Genomic DNA, 20164 nt, shown 5'->3' with positions numbered 1-20164 from the left:
AGTTTGCAATAATACATTTAAAGCTAATTGGAAACCATAGCTTCTCTAAATCTAGAGGTTTCCACTATGCAACACATAGCATTTATGTAAATTAAAATGAATGGCTCAATATTTCAAGTAAACGTAGTCCTAAAAAATGACATCTATGCAAATTTATTATTAATAATAAAGATAAAATAACAAAAAAGTGATATGTCAACAATCAATTAATAGGCCTTATCACATAAGCTATGTCCATGCTCAATTCCTAGTGTCATACACACATAGATTAAGTAATCAGCTAACCAGGGTATTTAATTTACAAAGAATAAAAATGGGAGTCTGGCATAACATTCTGGCAATGTTGAAAATATCTGTATTATACTCACTAGACACAAATGGATACCAAGCACTTGAAATATGGCTAGCATGACTGAAGGAATGAACTTTTTAGCATTTTATTTAAATGAATTTAAATAGTACCATGTTGCTCTGGCTAACTTACTGGATACAGAAGAGTTAGAGTACATTATAATAATCAATTGTTTACCAAATTGAGGAAGGATATTAAAATTAAAATCACAAATAGTTAGAAAACCCAAGTTAATGAAAAGCAATACCTTTGTATTCATCAGGATGTTCTTCATATTCCATACAAAATGTTAGAAATTTCATAAGCATTCGTTTTTCTACCATAGTAAGTTGTTTGCTATTGAAGACATCTGCTCTAGAACAGGGAACCTGAAAAGATTTGAAAGTAATGATGATTTGGAAATGCTTGCTAATCACACAAGTATTCCAGATTATACTTTGTATTCCTTTCCCCATTACAAGGTTAGCATTTCCATTCCATTCTGGGTGCTTCCTGTCACTTTTCATCAGCTCTAATAGCATCTCTGTTAACTACAGAGCTAATTAACTTGAGAGCTCTGTTACTTAATTCTGCCAAGTTGTTCTTCATGTCATTAAAAGGCCAATGGCATATCACCCATAATAGGGAACAAATGACAATTCAAATATAGTACTGCTGCCTGAAACTAGCAATCCTCAACATTAAAATCAACCCGGGGAACAAATGTTCAAAAATATCACAGGAAACTTATGAAGCAAATTTTATATTTACATTTATAAACAACCATGCAAAAATGGAAATAACTACCTTACTAAGAAAACAGTTACAGTCCTTTCTTATTTTTCTAAATGAGTAATAGTAACTTGGCTCACATAGTTGAGCAGTACAGTACCTGTTCCACAATTCCGTCTCGAAATGCAAGAATCCTTGTAACATTTTTAAACTCTGCATATCGACTAACGTTTGATTTGATTAGAAGATCAATTAGTAATCCCCGAGAATAGAGAAGCTGCAGGTAGAAAATGTTTGAGAGGATATCATCAAAGGCAAAATAATGGAAAACGGCAACTGGCAACTACCACATACACACGCACACACACACACCTGTCAGAATTGAAGTTACATGTTTATTTAAATGTTAAAGTATTATATAAATAATTCATTAAATGGTCCCAGTTCATTATTGAAATTGAAATCAAAAATTTCTATAATATAAAAGGTTTCTCTATAACTTGTTCTGGCAGTAAAGCCTTAACTCTTAAATGGTTCTTCTACTCTTGTCTGGATATGAACATCAATGAATTTCATTACAGAAATGTTAATGCGTTTACTTGTGAAATCTTGGGTCTGTTAAGGATGTCACACTGCACACAGTACATCAACAGAACACTGTATTTCCTTCTGATATATCTTTGTCATCTGAATGATATGCTACTTCAGAATCTAAAGATGTAAGCTCGATACAAGATTTTGAACTGGAAATCAAGCCAGTTGGTTATAATAAGATGAGTACAGTGGAGCACCCCATGCTAACAATATAGAAAAACCAATCAAAAACAAACAAAATGACATCCCATGGATTTGTGATACATTTCCATAACAGAGTCAAATTCTAGGCCCCTCAAAATCTAAGTATATAATGTGTGTGAAGCATTGACCTAATCTTTTGCCATACCTCATAATTAATATCAGGGAGGAAAATAATAAAACTTTATACAGTATTATCAGTCATGTTTGAAATTCAATCATGTATAAATATATATTTGGCTACTTCCTATGATCATGATATTTATATTCTAAAACTCAAAAAATTAAAAAGATAAAAGATACATCCATAATAACTAGAGAAAAATTAAATAAAATGCTTAACTATACAAAGAAATATGACAGTTCAAAATTTTAATTTCAATAATTTGAGCACCCAGGAAGATAATCTGAAAATCAATATAAATTATGTGCAATTTTGTAAACTATAATATTAGGCAAGCATTATGCCAACCGAACTTAGTGGTAATTTTAGACATTAATCCAAATACTCTGACTAAATAAACATGCCATGTTATTTGATTACCTCATTCCTAACACACTACAAAACTGATACACTTTACATTATTTTTAAAATGATAAGTCTTAACTATAAAATAAAGTGGTATTTCAGTTCTTTAAAAAATAATTATTTCTAATGCAACACTTCATCAAAAGATGCAATTCTATAAATTAATATTTATATAGACCAAAAACTCATTCTTATTAAGTCAAATAAAACTTAAAACAAGTGAATTTCAATTCCCACTGAAGAATAAAAACAAATTTCAACTAAAATTATCTTAGACATATGTTTCTGAAACATGGAAAAAATACATGTACCATATTTAATCACAAATCTCTTTTTCAATGCCCCCAAAGTAATCTACCACGGCAATTTCACATCGATGAGAGATAAAACAAAGTTGTAATTACACTCAAATAATCAGAATCGCTATTAAACACTTTTTCTCTATTTGGCACATTAGCTTCATAACTGAGGTATAGAAGCTTATTTAGAATAGTTTTTAATTGGAAAAAAATTGTATGTTGATTTTTATCTACTATTCTGAATAGTATAATATTTTGTGTACGGAAATATTCATATTTCCACACAAAGTACAAAGCAAACAGGGGAATGGGCATACCAGATTTCATCAGCAAAATGTGAGATGCATGAATTGCCTCTTCCTTTTCTCTTATCACACCCTTTATGGCAAGCCTGACAGGATATTTAATTACTAATTTGAACAAAATCAGACTTGCTTCTTACAAACCCAATGCAGTACTGAAGCCTCCCATGATCCAGAAACCTCATCAGAAATTACAAGGAGCTAACGTTAGAGCTAATTATAGAAATAACAGCAAAGACAAAAGCATTCTTCACATCTTTTGCCACCAGTAGAGAGGTATACTCCAGTGCCTTCAAACCTGACCACATGATTTTCAAAATGCATTTGTTTATTCTGAATATTTATACTAAGGTTAAATTTTATAGGGGCTAGGGGCATTTATATAAAATTTATTGCAAAGAACATGAGATTTTAACACAAACTCAATAGAATTTTTCTTCTGATGGAATTCATAGTGCCCACGAATTAGAATATTAGGATGAACTACCTGCCCCAATACAAAGCATTCTTCACTTTTAAACTATACAGTTAAGTATATTAATACTATCATTTTAACATATTTTAACCTATTTTATTACTGAATTATAAAATTTTGTTTACTATCTTTATATAAAGCAAACACTTTACAATTCAGAAACTAAAATGAAGAAAAGTACACTTAAGAGTTTAAGATGTTATTTACAATCAATTGAAAGTTATTATTGTTCTACGTTAATATGTATAAAATAGATACTTACTTTTGATACTAAATCAATATTAAATCTTCTGCCTTCTTTAATAATCTGTGAGTAAGTAATTCTATTTTTCTTTGGTGGCTCTGTGTTGTCTTGTACTTTAGGCACATTTTCACTTGGCTCTTCTTCTGTAGCTTTATCACCACTATGATTTTCTTTTTCTCTTGCTGCTTCAGCTAGTGAACTTTCTGGCTCACTGCTCTGAGTTTCTTCTGCTAGTGTTTCACAGCTCCTGGTGTTTAATGATGTATCTGCAGTAGGCAGGCAAGCAGCCTCTGCAGCCTCTACGGACTCCGTGGATGTCACAGAAGCGTGATTTTTCTGCAGTGCACCAGCTTCCTTAACATCTTTGTGTAAATCCTGGCTAATAAGAAATTAGAAAAATAATAATCAATATCGTGCTTCTGACATTTCTGCCCTGCTACATTTTTCTTATCGTTTTTAACTTTTCATAGCAAGTTTTAAACTTCTATCCTTTTGTCTTAAGCTGTGGTCCATACTGTTAAAGTTTCAATATGAAGCTTGAAATTTAAGATATTAGAGATTATGAACATGAGCATTTTTGAGAATTTAAGGAGGACAAAAGAATCATATTTTAAAAGGAAATAAACTCAGTAAAATCATCAACAACAGATAGAGCTATAAACCCAGCTGACTAATATTCTGAACGTATTTCACTTCTCTAGTCCTACACTATGTAGGAATAACAGGACCCACCATCAAATTTGGTCTGAAACTAAACTGACATATTGCATGCAAAGAATCCAACATTGTACCTGGAGCAGAGCAAATGCTCACTAAAGGCATCTGCCAGAAGATTACTGACAGAGCTACCTCAGTCAAGTGGTGGGAAGTGTGCCACGTCAGGTTTCCTATTATTTTATGGCATCTACAACAAACTTTCAACATTGTTTCCTATTTACTATTAACATTTATTATTCCACTGAAAGCTTCATTTCCAAAATTATTACTAGAATAAGAATTTTTAGTCTACTGATATTTTGATAGTATAGACTTATATTCACCTGCCTACATTGTCAATTCCTGTTCCAGAAAATTCACTATTCTCTCTGAGCTGCCTTATTGTTCAATACCTGGTCCCAACCCCTTGTACTTAATGTTTCTTAAGTAAGTAACTGCTAACTGAATGTTTAAGACCTAACAGTAGCCCTTCCACTATCAAGCCTAAACCCTACCTCCCTCAAAGTCTACCTCTTTATAAAATAAATATCTTCCCTCTATACTAATTTAACTGCTTTCATACATGGCATCTCTACCTCTCAATCAACTTGAGTCTTCATATTTTCCCCTTATCATGTTTTGTCCTATGGGTTATTTGTCCCACTCCTCATAATATCAAAATTGCACCAGTCCCAAATATAATCACATATTAATAATCTATGTAGTCTATAAAATTTTAAATTTCAAAAACAACTATATTTATCAGTTTCTCCATGTACTATAACGCATGGATGCAGTTTATCATGCATGTATTTATCAATATCTTTCTAAATGCCCTTTGACTTTTCAGTACATGATCATGCCTAGGCTACATCCTCAAATAGTAAATGCTACCAAATCCAAAACCTTTTGAGAATCATGTTAGTAATCAAAAGATTTTAAACTTTGGAACAATTTGGACAAGGGATGTTCACTTAATAAAGTCTATGTCAATATTCTACAATTAACAAAAGAAAACAATCCTGAAGCACATCTATTTCCAAGTGTAGTGATCTGAATGAGAAATATTCCTCACAGACTCAGGTGTTTAAACACCTGGTTCACAGTTGGTGGCGGAGTCTGGGAAGTTTGGGAGGAGCGGCCTTACTGGAAGAAGCATTTCACTGAGGGTGAGCTTCGAGAGTTTAAAGCCTCCGTCCACTTCCAGTTTGTTTGCTCTGCTCCATGTGTGCTGTTAACGAGATGGAGCTCTCAGCACTGTGCACCAACCCCCATGTCACTGTTTGCTACCACTCGCCCTTGCCATAACCGATTCTTATGTCTCTGGAACCATAAGCTCAGATAAACTCTCTCTTCTGGAAATTGCCTTGGTCATGGAATTTTTATCACAATAGTTAAAAAAAAAAAGCAAGGAATCAAGAAGTTGGTACCAGAGAGTAGGCTATTGTTGGGAACAAGCCTGACCATGTCACTTTTGGAGGAATATGGTAGACTATGGAACTTTGAACTAGTAAAACAATTCAATGCTATAAGTAGACCTTAATGAACATCTTTGGAATTTTTGGCTATTAATGAGCTAACTGCTGAGAGACATTTAATTGTGGCGGCTGCCAAGTTAAACCAACCTATATATTGTAAAGGTATCTTGACTGCAGAATTTGGGTCTAAGGATATGTTGCTTTGGAAAAGGGGCTCTGTTTTTGTTTCCACAGAAGATGAGAAGCTGTGGATTCCTTCCAGGTTAATATGGTTTGATTAAAAAAAGACCCTCCCTCCCATGTTAGATCTCCAAAGGAAATTGATAGGCCAGATGATCCGATGTTTCAGAGCGCCTCTGTGCAGTTTCCTCTGACTTCTACATCCAGAACAGTGTCAAGGATGCTGCCACAAAATACTCCAGTCAGGACTTAACCATAATTCCAAATTTTTTCAGGGTTCCTTAAAGATTACTAGAACCCAACAATAAGCAGAATGTAGTCTAGAGAACTAAGACCAAATTCCCAAAATACTGTTATAAATGTTTGTTTCTATATTAGGGGTTGGGTATAAATTGTTATGGGTCATAGTCAATCTCTTTCTAAAGGGGGATATGGAATAGAAATGATAGAGAAATGGATACATTATTGAGTCTAATTTCACCCCCCCAAATCTGTCAATCTCAACATTTTACACTGGCATGGGTTTCAGCTTATTTACGTAAATTTAAGATTAATTTTGTTATACTTCATGTATACTTTTTTTAAGGTATTGTATTTATACATCCCAATTAAAGATGCAATATATAATTAAGAAATACAGATTAACAAAAATAAGTCATCTATAATAGTCAAACTTATAGTCATGTTAGTTTTTGAGATATACAAAGATACATTTCGGATAGATATTCTTTCACATTTCAAAGACCTACAGAATGTGGCATTTAAAATGTTTTTTCTGATTTTTAAAAATTCTTTTTACTGGGCTATATATTTTTCTTCATTCCCCTCCCTTCCTCACCCTGCTCTTTTGCACCCTCCCATGATCTCCATGCTCCCAATTTACTCAGGAGATCTTGTCTTTTTCTATGTCCCATGTAGATTAAATCCACGTATGTCTGTCTTAGGGTCCTCTTTGTTGTCTACGTTCTCTGGGATGGTGATTTTTTTTTTGTTTGCTTTATGTCTGAAAGCCACTTAATAGAGAATACATATTTGTCTTTCTGGGTCTGGGTTACCTTACTCAATATGATGTTTTCTAGATCTATCCATTTGCCCATAAATTTCAAAATGTCAGGATTTTTTTTAACCACTGAGTAGTACCCTATTCTGTAAATGTACCACATTTTCTTTTATTCCATTCTTCAATCAAAAGGGACTTATGTTGTTTCCAGGTTCTGGCTATGACAAATAATGCTGTTCTGAACATATTTGAGCACATATCTTTATGGTATGATTGAGCATCCTTTGCGTATATACCAAAAGTTCTCTTGCTGGGTCTTGAGGTAGGTTGCTTCCTATTTTAACTTCTGTTTTTATGATAAAACATTGATCAATGATAATCTGGAAAGTATCTGTTTGTCTTAGACATCACAGTCTATCATGGCTGGAAGCCAATACAAGAAATCAAGGCAGGAATCTGGAGATAGGAACTGAAGCAGAGACCTTGAAGGAGCTGAATTTTGTTACTAAGTTATTACTGGCTTTTTTCCCTCTGGCTATCTTAGCTACCTTTCTTAACTAGCTCTGGACCACCTGAATAAGGACTGTACTGCCTACGGTGAGCTGGGTCCTTCCTTCTACATCAATTTACAATTAAGCAAATGCTCCAAAGGCATGTCTATAAGCAAACCTACAGTCAATTCCCCAATGTTGCTACCTTTCACTAGGTGACACTGTTTTTTGCATAGCTGGTGAAAAGTAACCAGCACACATCTATTGCAGAAAAACCAGGGTTTCAATGCTATGTTGAGGAACTTTAAACTGCCATAATTTTAGTTCCAGAGGACCCTCTTCCAAAAGAACCTACACGCATGTGGCATATACCCATATATCCATACACATGAATAAGGCTTAAAATTAAGTCTTTTATAAATTAAAAGCTATGATATGAAATGTGATTTTTTCCACAGTGATGTTCACATGTATTTTCTTTTATTTTGAAAATTGATAAAAACATAAGATGACAACTTTCAGCAGAAGTTCCATGCCTAAAGATTAAACTAAGTAGTGACAGGATAATTAATTACACTACACAGATAAGATAGAATATGGCAACTCCTTTTATTACAGACTGTGATGAGAATAGCATGAAAATTGAGCATAGCAACTTATTTATTCAGCAGCTATCTTGTATATTAAGTAAAATGAGGTTTTACATAGTAAATAAAATCCATTAGATAATGCTAGACAGCTGAAAAGTTGGAAGTTGGAAGTCAAAACATTTCATTATAAGTGTAATCAAAGGTTAAGTAAATCTGAGGCAGTGGGGAATGTGTAAGAGATTATTTTTTTAGAAATTTGTCCTACTTTGACAAACTACTCAATTTCAATATTTTCAAAATCACAAGTTGGTGAAGTTCCTAGCTCTCCAAGAAATAGAAGCATAAAAGCATACTACTATTCCCATTTTTCATTAAAAAAAAACCCAAAGTATTTTTGGAGTTCTGTCAAGTGTTATTAGGTTCATATCTAAAAAAGTGATGAAGACACTAGAAGCTCCTAAATCTCTACATAATTATTCTGTAAGTAAATTCTTTAAACCAAACGGTGATATTTCCATGAATTTAAAACCTAACATTGTGGTTTGTATATAAGCAGCCTTTTCATAAAAGTTATTCCTCTGCCAAAGAAAATTAAGAATAACAGTTCAATTTTAGTAACTCAAATGTATTTGAAAACCATGAAAATACATCTGCCAGATAAGATGTTGGTGAATTATAAGCTCTCAAAAGAAGCTCTCAACTCTAAAAATATTTACTATCAAAATAGTTTCCACAAATTAAGTCAATTATCACTTAAAATCTGAATCTCAAAGGCAATTATACATGGATTGTACTTTTTAAATAATTTATCCTAACCAAAAATGTCAACTGCTTTGTATAACTGCACCTCTTTTTTTTTTAAAAAAAACTAATTGTCAAAATTTATCTGTAACTTAAAGAACTTGGATATCACTTATCAATTAGTGGTAATAACTAAAGAGCATTTCCAAATGAATTTGCTATATTAATACGTTGTATTCCTTTATTTGCATAAAATAAAACCTGTCAATCAGCTGGCTATTTTATTCAACACAGGTATCCACAGTAGCAGAATATTTGTATGACTATGCAAGGAGGTGTTTATTTTTGTTTATGTTGCAGAATATTTGTTTAATTGTTTAAAGATGTGTTGTATTTGTTTATATTGTGGAATATATATTTGACTATGTAAAGACATGTTGGAATTCTTTAATTTTGTAAAGATGTGTTGTTGTTTTACCTTGTCTGCCTAAGTCACGTGATTGATCTAATGAGAAGTGAAATGGTCAATAGCAAGGGGGGGTATAGGAAGAACTTCTTGGCAGGAAGAACAAGTAGTAGTAGAAATTTAGGCTCTAGAGAAAAAAACAGAGGAAAGGGAGATGACAGGACACAGACAGACAGACAAGGAGGAAGCAGGAAAGTAGGACATACAGAATGAAAGGTAAAAAGCCCCTAAAGCAAAACACTGAGAATTAGAAACAGGTTAAATTAAGTTAAAAGAGCTAGAAAGACAAGCCTAAGCTAAGGACAAGCATTCATAATTAATAATAAATCTTTGTGTTTGTATTTGGGAAGCTGGTTGGTGGCCCAAAGAAAATTCCAACTACAAACAGCATCCAACATGGGGAACAAATTTCCACCTAGGGCCCAAGAAAGCTGAAAAAAAAATAAATGGCTCATTTAAGAGACACTGCTAAGCAGAGCACTTGAGAAGTCAACACACTAAGTGGAAACAGCAAGCTAAGTAAAATGCCTAAAACTGTGTGGGTCTCTGATGTGGGATTCCCCTCTGTATGCTATGAATGTTTATATTAATATGCTTATATTAATAGAAATTAGTTAATTTGGAAGAGGCAAGAGTTAGTTTATAAGAAGCCTAAGCTAATTGGCCAAGTGGTGCTGTAATTGATATAGTTTCTGTGTGATTATTTGGGTCTGGGCAGCCAGGAACGAAAGAGCAATCTACACCTACAGGTATCAGCTTCCTAGAGCTGGGGATGTTAAATGCAACTCTAGACTAGGCTTAAGGTTCAGTTCTCACAGAATCTCCCACTTCGAAGAGGGAGTGGAGCCAAATTCCAGAGCTGCACTCAGAGGGCCTAGATGCTACTTAGCAGCTTAAGGTTTAGCTCACTAGGACAGAGAGAGCTACAGGTGGACAATAAAACAGATCATGAAGGGAATACCTTCAAGCAGGTGACAGTGTACAGAGGTGCTTAAGAAAACGGGGGAATAGACAGTCATAGGAAAAAAACAGTTTAAAAATAAATATCTTTTTAAAAAATAGCAAAGTAATATTAAAAATTAAGTCATGTAAAGATATACTAGGAAATACACAGGGAGTCTAGATTCTGTATAGTGCTTTGTTGACTTTGAATTTGAATGCTGATGAGGGAAAGGCAGCTAACCAAAGACATGAGTTTGTAAAAGGAATTTCTGAATTAAACCAGCCTAGATACTTTAGTCATATCTTAAGTTTAAAATAGGATTCAGAAAATGTGTTGGGTTGGGGGAGAGGTTATGCTTTTGTTTTCATAGGAAATGGAAGGCTGTGGATTCCTTCAAAATTAATATAGATCAGATTTGTTTGGGGGAGACTCCCTGAAAATCCTGGCTACGGACATAAAGAAATAAACCTAGAAAAAATAAAAGACAAGTGACACATAAGCTGATCCCTTGACAAGGGGACACCTCTGAGACTGGTGATAAATCTTGTTGGATACAGAGTCCTCATGACTTATTACTTATTACAGAGATTTGGTTATATAGTCAAACTTATAAAGTTGACAGATACCTTTAATCTGCTCAAATATAAAACAAAAAAATCTCTGACTGGTTTGTGTACAATGCACAGTCCATACTTGTGTGGATACAGATAAAAATATTACCTTTGTGAGTGTTTTCAGAGCAAGGAGACCAGACAGCCATGCAAACGGGCGGCCCAGGAGATCACAACCTTTCTGTGTGCCTCTGCTACAGTTTCTTTACAGTTCTGTGTTCAGATCAACTTCAAGGATACTAATTGAGATGGTCTAGCCTCACAGTCTATTCTATCCAGGACTTCAGATAAGCCTTGTACTTTCTCATTACACAGAGACCGGACAACAAATGTTATAGCTAGTGTTTTTAGAACTTGACTATTATCTCAGTTTTCTTAGGGTATCCTGGGGATGCAATCATCCACAAACAACAGGAAGCAGTCTATAGAACATCCACATTTCCAAGAGGGGGAATGGGTGTTTTTTGTTCATTTTGTGGGTTATAGATGTTTGTCATCATTTAATGGGTACATGATTAAAGAAACAGCTTTATCGCAAATATTTTACATTGGTCTGGATTTTTGAATTTTGATATAAATTTAAGGTTATTTTTGTAATATGCTATATATGTTTCTACTCCTATGTAAGGTACTGTACTTATGCAGCTCATTTAAAAATGTAATAAAAATGTATATTCCTTGAAAGCTATTATTACAGACTATTTAGGATGATTACAAATGCAGGTTAGTAGTTATCTATAACAATCAAACTTGTAGTCATGTTAGTTATGTTTCCAAGTTTTAACAGATATATTTTAGGTAAGTAATATTCCAATGCTTCAGAGACCTATATAATATGGCATTTAAGATGTTTAACCACCAAGGCTATTTATGATAGTGAGACATGTCTGCTCCTGGCAGCACCAATCTACTTCCTAAAAGGATGATGGGCATTGAAGAACCTCCATAAGGCATATACTTCTTTGTGGCGACGCTAGCAATTTGAGCAAAAAAACTACCCATGCCTCAACTGCTGACAGTATGCTGTCCAAACTGGATCAACAGGATACAAAACAAAAAGACTGTCTAACTTTGTCTTCTGAATCGGCCAAAAAGAGGTGGGACACTCCATCAAAATATGTTTCACAGAAAAGACTTACTCTATAATTCCTGTTTACTCAGGTAATGTTAACTCCTTCTCAGGTCTCTGATGGGAGTTGAAGAAGAGATAGAGTTACATTTTCCTTGTTATCAAATTCAGAAAAGAAATTTACATAAGAGATGTAAAGTTTATGAGGCTGAGAAACATAAAAGTATAAATTATTTATATAAGAAAATGTTTTTGAGGTCTACGACTATTTTGGGTTTGTAATAAAAGTTAGAATAGAAAATAAAATAGGCACACAACTTTGGACTCACAAAAATAGGATGGATAATGGAGTATCTTCTCTGAATTTGCCAAATGCAAATGGAATGAATATTGTAAATGTAATTCTTACTTAATAATTGCTCTTATCTTACTATGTTAAAGCTAAAACCTTTCTTATTATTTAGAAAAAAAGAGAAAATTTTTATTTTTTTTCTTTTGGTTCTTTAGTCTTTTGATTTTTTTTGGGGGGGGGGGATGGCTGCAACCCAGGTCCCAAATACATGGAGGCTTATTATTACTTACAAATGTCAAGACTTAGCTTGACTTCTTTCTAGCCAGCTTCTCTTTTCTTTTCATTTTTTAATACAATCCTTTCCCATTCTACATAGTCATTCTTGTTCCCACTCCCTCCCCTCCTCTCGCCCCAACCTTTCCCCCACCTTACCCCCATCCAGTCCCCAGAAAGGGCAAGGACCCCATGGGGAGTCAATAAAGACTGACACATCACTTCAAGGTGGGCCCACAGACCTCCTCTCATTATCTAGGCTGAGCAAGGTATCCCTCCAAAGAGTACTTGCTCCAAAATATGCCAGATCAAGCACTAGGGATAAATCCTGGTCCCATTGCCAGTGGCCCCACAGACCATCCAAGCCTCACAATTGCCCCCCATATTCAATGGCCCTAGCTTGGTCCCTTGCAGGTTCCCCCACTTTCAGTCCGGAGTCAGTGATCTCTCACTAGCTCAAATCAGCCATTTCTGTGGGTATCACTATCATGGTCTTGACCATCCCCTACTCATATCATGGTTCCTCCCTCTCCTGGACTGGGCCCCATAAGCTTAGTTCAGTGTTACAATGTGGATCTTTGCATCTGCTTCCATCAGTTGCTGGATGAAGGTTCTATGATGACAATTAAGGTAGTCATCAATCTGATTACAGAGGAAGGCTGATTTAGGCATCCTCTCCACTGTTGCTTAGAGTCTTATCTGAGATTATCCTTATGAATTCCTGGTAAGTTCCCTAGTGCCATGATTCTTACTAGCCACTTAATGGTTCCCTCAATCAAAGTATCTCCTTTCTCTCCTTCTCTGTCTTTCCCCCTTGTTTAGCACTCTGTTCCCTCATGTTCTCCTCCTCCTGTCCCTTATCCCCCCTCTCTCCCCTCCAACCTTCCCTCCTCCCTCCCAATTTTCTCAGGGACTCTTGTCTGTTTCCCCTTTCAAGGGGTATCCATGTATATCTCTCTTAGAGTTCTCTTTATTACCTAGCTTTTCTGAGATCATGGATTATAGGCTGGTTATACTTTGCTTTATGTCTAATATCCACTTATGAGTGAGTACATATCATGTTTGTCTATCTGGGTCTGGGTTACCTCACTCAGGACAGTTTTTTCTAATACCATCCATTTATATGTAAATTTCAAGGTGTCATTCTTTTTTACTGCTGAGTAGTTCTCCATTGCGTAAATGTACCACATTTTCTTTACCCATTCTTCGGTTGAGGGGCACCTAGATTCTTTCCTGGTTCTGGATATTATGAATAATGTTGTTATGAACACAGTTGAGCAAACGTCCTTGTAGTATGAGTGTGCATGATTTGCTGAAGGAGGGAAAGACAGGAGGAATACGAGTTCAAAGCCAGTCAGCTTTTCTTAACTTAAATTATCCTATCTACCCTTTTCCTTAGGGCTTTTTTCCTTTTCTTACTTCAGGATACCTTACTTTCACCCTTACACTGTTTCTGGCTGGGTGGCTGGCCCCTAGCACTCCTTGTTCTCTTGCTCCTTCTTCCTTCTTCTCCCATATTTCTCATTCTATTTATCCTCTCTACCTGCCAGTCCTGCCTATCCTTTCTCCTGCTTTGTTATGGGTTGTTCAGCTCTTTTGTAGACCATCACATGTTTTAGACAAAGAAACACAGCTTCACAGAGTTAAACAAATGTAACATAAATAAAAACAACACATTTTTACATCATTAAAACAAATGTTCCACAGCATAATCTAAAGTAACATACCTTAAAATATTATTCTAAAAGAGGGAACTGCTGCAGAATATTTAACTATGCAAAAATGTGTCACATTTGTTGAACTATGTAAAGATGTGGTACACTTATACATGTTGCAGAATATTTAAGCATGTAAATATGTATTACATATGTTTTATGTTGTGAAATATTTATTTAATTCTGAATAGAGGTGTTGCATTGCTTATTATATAAAGATGCGCTGCTGTTTAACTTGCCTTCCTAAGGCATTTGATTGGTTTAATAAAAAGCTGAATAGCCAATAGCAAGATGAATTTCCAGGCAGGAAGAGTAAACATCAGGAAGAGTTTAGCCTGTAGAGAAAGAAAAGGAGATGACAGGGAAGTGACAGGGGCCAGACATACAGACAAGATGGAAGCAGGAAAGTAGCACATACAAAATGAAAGATAAAATGCCCCAAGGCAAAATAAAGATGAATAGGAACAGGATAAATTAAGTTAAAAGAGCTAGTCAAACAAGCCTAAGCTAAGGCCGAGCATTCATAATTAATAATAAGTCTCTGTATCTTTATTTGGGAAGCTTGTTCACACCCTAAATAAAATGACAACTACAGTTCACTGTATTTCTCCTTTTGCAAATTTTCTTCCTCAATATAGCATGTGGTAGAAATTGTGTTCTTTTATTTGATACATACTTTGTTCTAAGACCATTCACTTTTGATTTGCGTAGTATATTATGTTTGCATAGTATATTATGCTGCTTTTCAGATGGTTATTCCTAAAATAAATATTCAATGACTACTCAAAAAAATTACAGAAATCAGACTACCCAAACTGTTCCATAAAATTGTATTAATCTTGACTTTATGCAATATAACATATTGTAGAAATTTCTCTAGATGCTACCAACTTAAATACTTTAATGCATTATAGAATATCGCTGAAATATCAAGCTTCCCTTACATTTATCCAGGAACAAAACTTCATGAGGTTAGCAGTAGCAAGTAACACTGGTTCACTACTCAACCATAGCAGCCTTTTTCCTTACTATGAGATAAACTGAGCTCATGACAATTTATCGGGCAGAAGTTACCCAGCCCTAGGAATGAATCCATGATGACCAATCAAATTTTAAAATTTTAACTTTATTTCCTTTTTGGTGTGATGGACTTAAAAGTGTGCATGCACTTCAATTTTTATACAAAAAGTTAAAGTAGACTCCTTTGAAATATCTTGGTAAATACTTTATATAATTTTGACTATAAGTTATGATATTAGTATATTTTATTTATACAAATAAAACCTAAAATATATATATAAATAAAATATAATTATCAATCTAAAATCTATATTCTCCCATTTCCTTTCCTGTATAGACATTTTAGTTGTGTGTGAGAACTTATCTGGAATCATGACAACCATCTAGCTAGCAACCATCTAGGGACCCTGAATGTAAAGCTAGAAGTTCACCTTTAGCATTTCTTAATACTCCAACATGCATAAGCTAAACAGGCTACAAATCCTCTGACAACTACCTGATACACTCCTATCTGCCTACTTGTTCCAACAACTTTTAACTGGCATGTTTTCACAGCCTAAAACAAACTTATTATAGACAATAATTAACAACTTCCTCTAAAATGAAAAATGCAGCATGTACTACATTGATTTTTTTTATTTCATTCTTCTTTTTGGACTAATGCCATAGCTAATATTGTTCAAGAAGTATACTGTTTATGTTTATGAAGTTCAAAATGAAGAAATGCAATTTCAAATTCCTGTCGCAATAAAATCTTCTTTTTTGATATATCAATCCACTAAAAAGTTGCTTCATTTGAATTTAAAAAGCGCATTTTCCTTCTGGTTTAACTTTATGCCAAAATTGGGGAACTATTAGTCATTAATATTCAAAAATAGAGAAAAGGAACATAAGTAGTTGACTTATATTTAGACCAATAAGACTTCTTCTTTCTAGGCTCAGTGAGCAAAGATATTTATCCCCAATAAATTCTGACAACTTGAGTTTGATCCCAAGGTAACAAACATGGTATAAAGGAGAGAACTGAATCCAGCAAGTGTTTCTGACTTCCACACACATGCATGTGAGCATACACTTCTATAAACATACAAACCCACAGAGACAAAAATTAATTTAAAACATTGTTTTCTTACTAAAGAAAAAACATTTTAATAATAATAAATAAATAAACAAATAAATAAAAAGAAAAACATGAGTATGAAATTAACATGCAATAACTTTTCATCTAAGAATTATTTGCATTTGTGTGACCCAAGTGGAAATAAATAATGCTGTCTGCTTTCTCCTAATCTGCATAGCATTTAAAGCTAGAAATAATGGTTACTTTACTTCCCCCATATAAACTAAGAAATATTCCGGAGTATATAGACTACAATAACAACAAATTAAGGATACTGGAATACCATATGTCATCATGAATTCAAAGCTCAAGGCTGGGCAGTATACAAGGTCCTCTCTCACAAAAACAAAATTGAAAAAAAAAGGTATGTTGCACGAGTTCTAATTGGTCTTAATAATAAAAGCCCAGAGTCAGACACTGGGGAAAATGCTGAGAAATCAGAGACAAAGGAGCAAAACCACAACCACCTTACCTACTCAACTTCCCAGCCCAAAAAGAGACTGAGTTCCTGTCTCCTCCTGCCTTATCACTTCCTCTCTACACCCAGAGATAACATTTCCTGTCTTAACTACCTCTCACTGAACTTCAGTTTATCCACTTATAACAAACCATGCGCATGGCTTCAGTACAAAATAAAAAATCGACTATAATAAGCTATATTAAGGAGGGCTATAGCAATGGCTACTAAAATAATTACCAACAACTGCAGGTACTTTTTTCTTCCCTTTCGTTAATCAGTTGTTTAACTGCAGAAGATAACTTAAAGGTAAAACAACCTTTGAAGAGCAAAAGCATTAGTAGGTTCAAAGAAGCAGAACTCAGGATAAAACTCTGACAAAATCATCTTCATAATCCCTAGAGTCTGATGTTGAAGCAAATGATGTTTTGAGGTTGGGGAGTGGGGGGAAGAATATATACCTAATCCTCATACCACATACCAAAAAAATACTCAAAGTGGGTCATGAACTAAAATGTATAATATTTATCTATAAGAAACACTTTTCAACGAAATGAAAGCTTCTGGAAGTACATCCAAGTAAAGAGATCTCAGACTCAATGCCAAAAACACAATATACAGAGAGAAAAATGAATACATGGCAGCTCGTTAAAATTTGCAAAACCTGCTCTACAAAATATCCTGTTTAAAGAGAATGAGAACACAAGTTACAGTTCAGGGGAAAGTATTTTTAAACTAAACAGTTAACAAAGAACAAATACTTGAAAAAGAATTCTGCAACCAAAAAGAAAAAAAGAAATTCTATTTAAAAACTTGTAAAAGACATCAATCACCAGACAGTTCACCCAAAAGACATATGAATGGCAAATAAGTACAGGAAATGATATACAAAATTACCCATCAGTGAAATTCACACTAAAATGAAAAAAAAAAAACAGGAATGGGGATGTTGCTCAATTGGTAGAATGCATAGCTTGAACAAAGCAGTAAGTTTGATCCGCAGGATTGCATAAACGCAGGGAAGGGTGCACAGCATCACTCTGGGAGGAGGAGACAAGAGTAAGACAGGAGCTAGAGGCTAGCCTATGCAACATAAAAAAATCTGGTGCCAAACATTCAAAATAAGTAAAAATAAAAGGGCTGTTCCAATTGTTCCACTTCATGGACCAAAACAGTAAGAGACAGCAGACCCTCAGAAGGGTAATGGGAATGTACAAAGCTAAAAAGACTGTGTACATTAGAGGAAACTGTCAATCAAATGGCCCACAGACGAGAAGACAGCCTTTGCCAGTACTATTTCTGACAGAGGGTTAGTGACTAATATGCACAACAAACTCAAACAATTTTGTACATCAAGAAAACAAACTTAAATTTAAAATGGAAAATTTATTGATAGTTTATTTTAAAAGCATCCATACTGACTTCCATAGTGGCTAGATCACTTATATAGTAGTGTATAAAGAATGTTTTTGGTCTACATTCTTTGCTTTTCCTTAAAAGCTATTTTATGTGTTTGAATATTTTGCCTGCATGTATGCATGTACCCCACATACGTGCCTGGTGTCCAAGGAGGTAAGAAGAAGACATCTGAGCTCCTAGAACTTGAGCTATGGGTCATTGCATGCCACCATGTGGCTTCTGGGAAAACAACCTGGGTCTTCTGCAAGAGTGGCAAGTACTCTGAGACATCTCTTTAGCTGTCACCCTGCTTTCATATACTACCCAGGACCAAATGACCAAGGGCGGCACTCTTCACAGTGAGGTAGGCCCTCCTATACCAATATGCCCTGACAGACTTGCCTATAGGTCTAGTGCCATTTTCTCAATGACGTTACCCTTCCCCAGATGACCATAGCTTGTGTGAAGTTGACAAACTTACCAGCACAGTCCTACTGTAACATAAGATTTTTACAAAGATAAAATGAGATGTATGGCATTGTTAGGTGTTGTTATTATTATTATTTCAAAAATAGAGAACACTGAAAGTCACAGCTAAAAAAGAGGGTAAGTCAGTGTATCGATTTTACTAGAGCAATCTCCTTGGTACTCAATTTTCCTGAAGAAGTATAAAAAGAGGGAAAAGGCTATTACCTTACTTATTGCTACATAAATAATTTTCATACCTGGCATAACAAAATACTTCTACATGTTGAATTGTTTTGTCCTTGCTATTAAGAAGGATTGCTTCTTCATTCTCAAGAATCTGTTCTTGCCAGGTGGAATCTTCAGTCACAACATCACTGGTTTCCTAAACAAAACACAGAAAAGGAGTTTTAACTAAGTTGAAAGAACTGAACTTAAAATTTCCAAAAAAAGGTATATTGTCTTAAATTCATGCTTTCATTTTTATCACAACAAAATTCAATGCTTCAGAGTAACTGAGTTGACTCAGTGTGCCAACTTCAAAGGAGGCAGAGGAAAACTATTACATAAAATCTATTAAGAGCTAGCTTTGGTATACAGATGTCTATGAGGCCATGTTATGCTTGGAAAATGCTGTTTCCTTGAAATCATCCAACACCTCTGGCTCTTAAAAGTCTTCTGTTCCATCTTCTGCATAGATCCCTGAGTTTTGAGGGGTGGGCTATGATATGATATAGACATTCCTTTTAGGGCTGAGCATTTCAAAATCTCTCACTCTCTGTATGTTGTCCAGTGGGTCACACTCAATTTTATGCAGTGGTATTTAAACTATAATATCACTGCAGTTTTATCACCCATGTTTTTATAATGAGCAGAGCTAATGCTGCTACAACAGTCCATTAAATCAATGAAAGTAAGTACCATGCTTAATAAAGTAATGGAATGTTTTAAGTATGAAATAATTTTTAGCTAACTGAATACAGATTCCTGGAATATTATCATACTCTATTCCTAACCATCTCAGCTAATTTGAGAGACAGCAGTGTCTGGGTTCATGTAAGATATACTTGGTATAAGTTACATCTCAAGCCACATATGCCCATCTATATTAAATGTGTCTTACAAAAAATGCTAACTTACATAGATAGCATGACTAAATCTCCACAACACACTACCAGTTACTTCTGAAACTCTTCTTTATGATGGGTACTCAACAGTTGTAGTAGCAGGAAGCTACCACAGAACAAAACTTTCTGAACCTCAAATTTTTTTCTTTTCCCTTTAAGTGCTTCTGTAACGTGACAGAAGTAAACACACAAGCCAGAAAATATTCCAAATTAAGTTTTTTTTCCTTCAAATAAGTGAATAACATTGTTTTAGATTTTATGTAGTAATACAAAGACCAACTAATAAAGGTAAGAATTTACCATTTCTGTGAATGCTTTTCAGGAA

The 20164-nt window shown here is 34.5% G+C and overlaps 1 protein-coding gene across 1 annotated transcript in view; it reads right to left on the bottom strand.

The window, feature by feature from the left end:
* Chm (CHM Rab escort protein) overlaps positions 1-20164 on the bottom strand; it is a 157992-nt gene that overhangs the window by 81896 nt on the left and 55932 nt on the right. The window contains exons 4-7 of the mRNA XM_048417802.3: positions 18973-19097; positions 3726-4086; positions 1224-1340; positions 600-720 (exon numbers count right to left, since the gene is read on the bottom strand). Of these exons, the coding sequence (XP_048273759.2) occupies positions 600-720; positions 1224-1340; positions 3726-4086; positions 18973-19097 (724 nt within the window). The remainder of the gene's footprint in view (positions 1-599; positions 721-1223; positions 1341-3725; positions 4087-18972; positions 19098-20164) is intronic.

The sequence above is a fragment of the Myodes glareolus genome, chromosome X (assembly GCF_982192425.1).
Source record: "Myodes glareolus chromosome X, mMyoGla1.1, whole genome shotgun sequence".
Taxonomy (NCBI): Eukaryota; Metazoa; Chordata; class Mammalia; order Rodentia; family Cricetidae; genus Myodes; species Myodes glareolus.
This window is presented reverse-complemented; position numbering and strand designations above follow the sequence as displayed.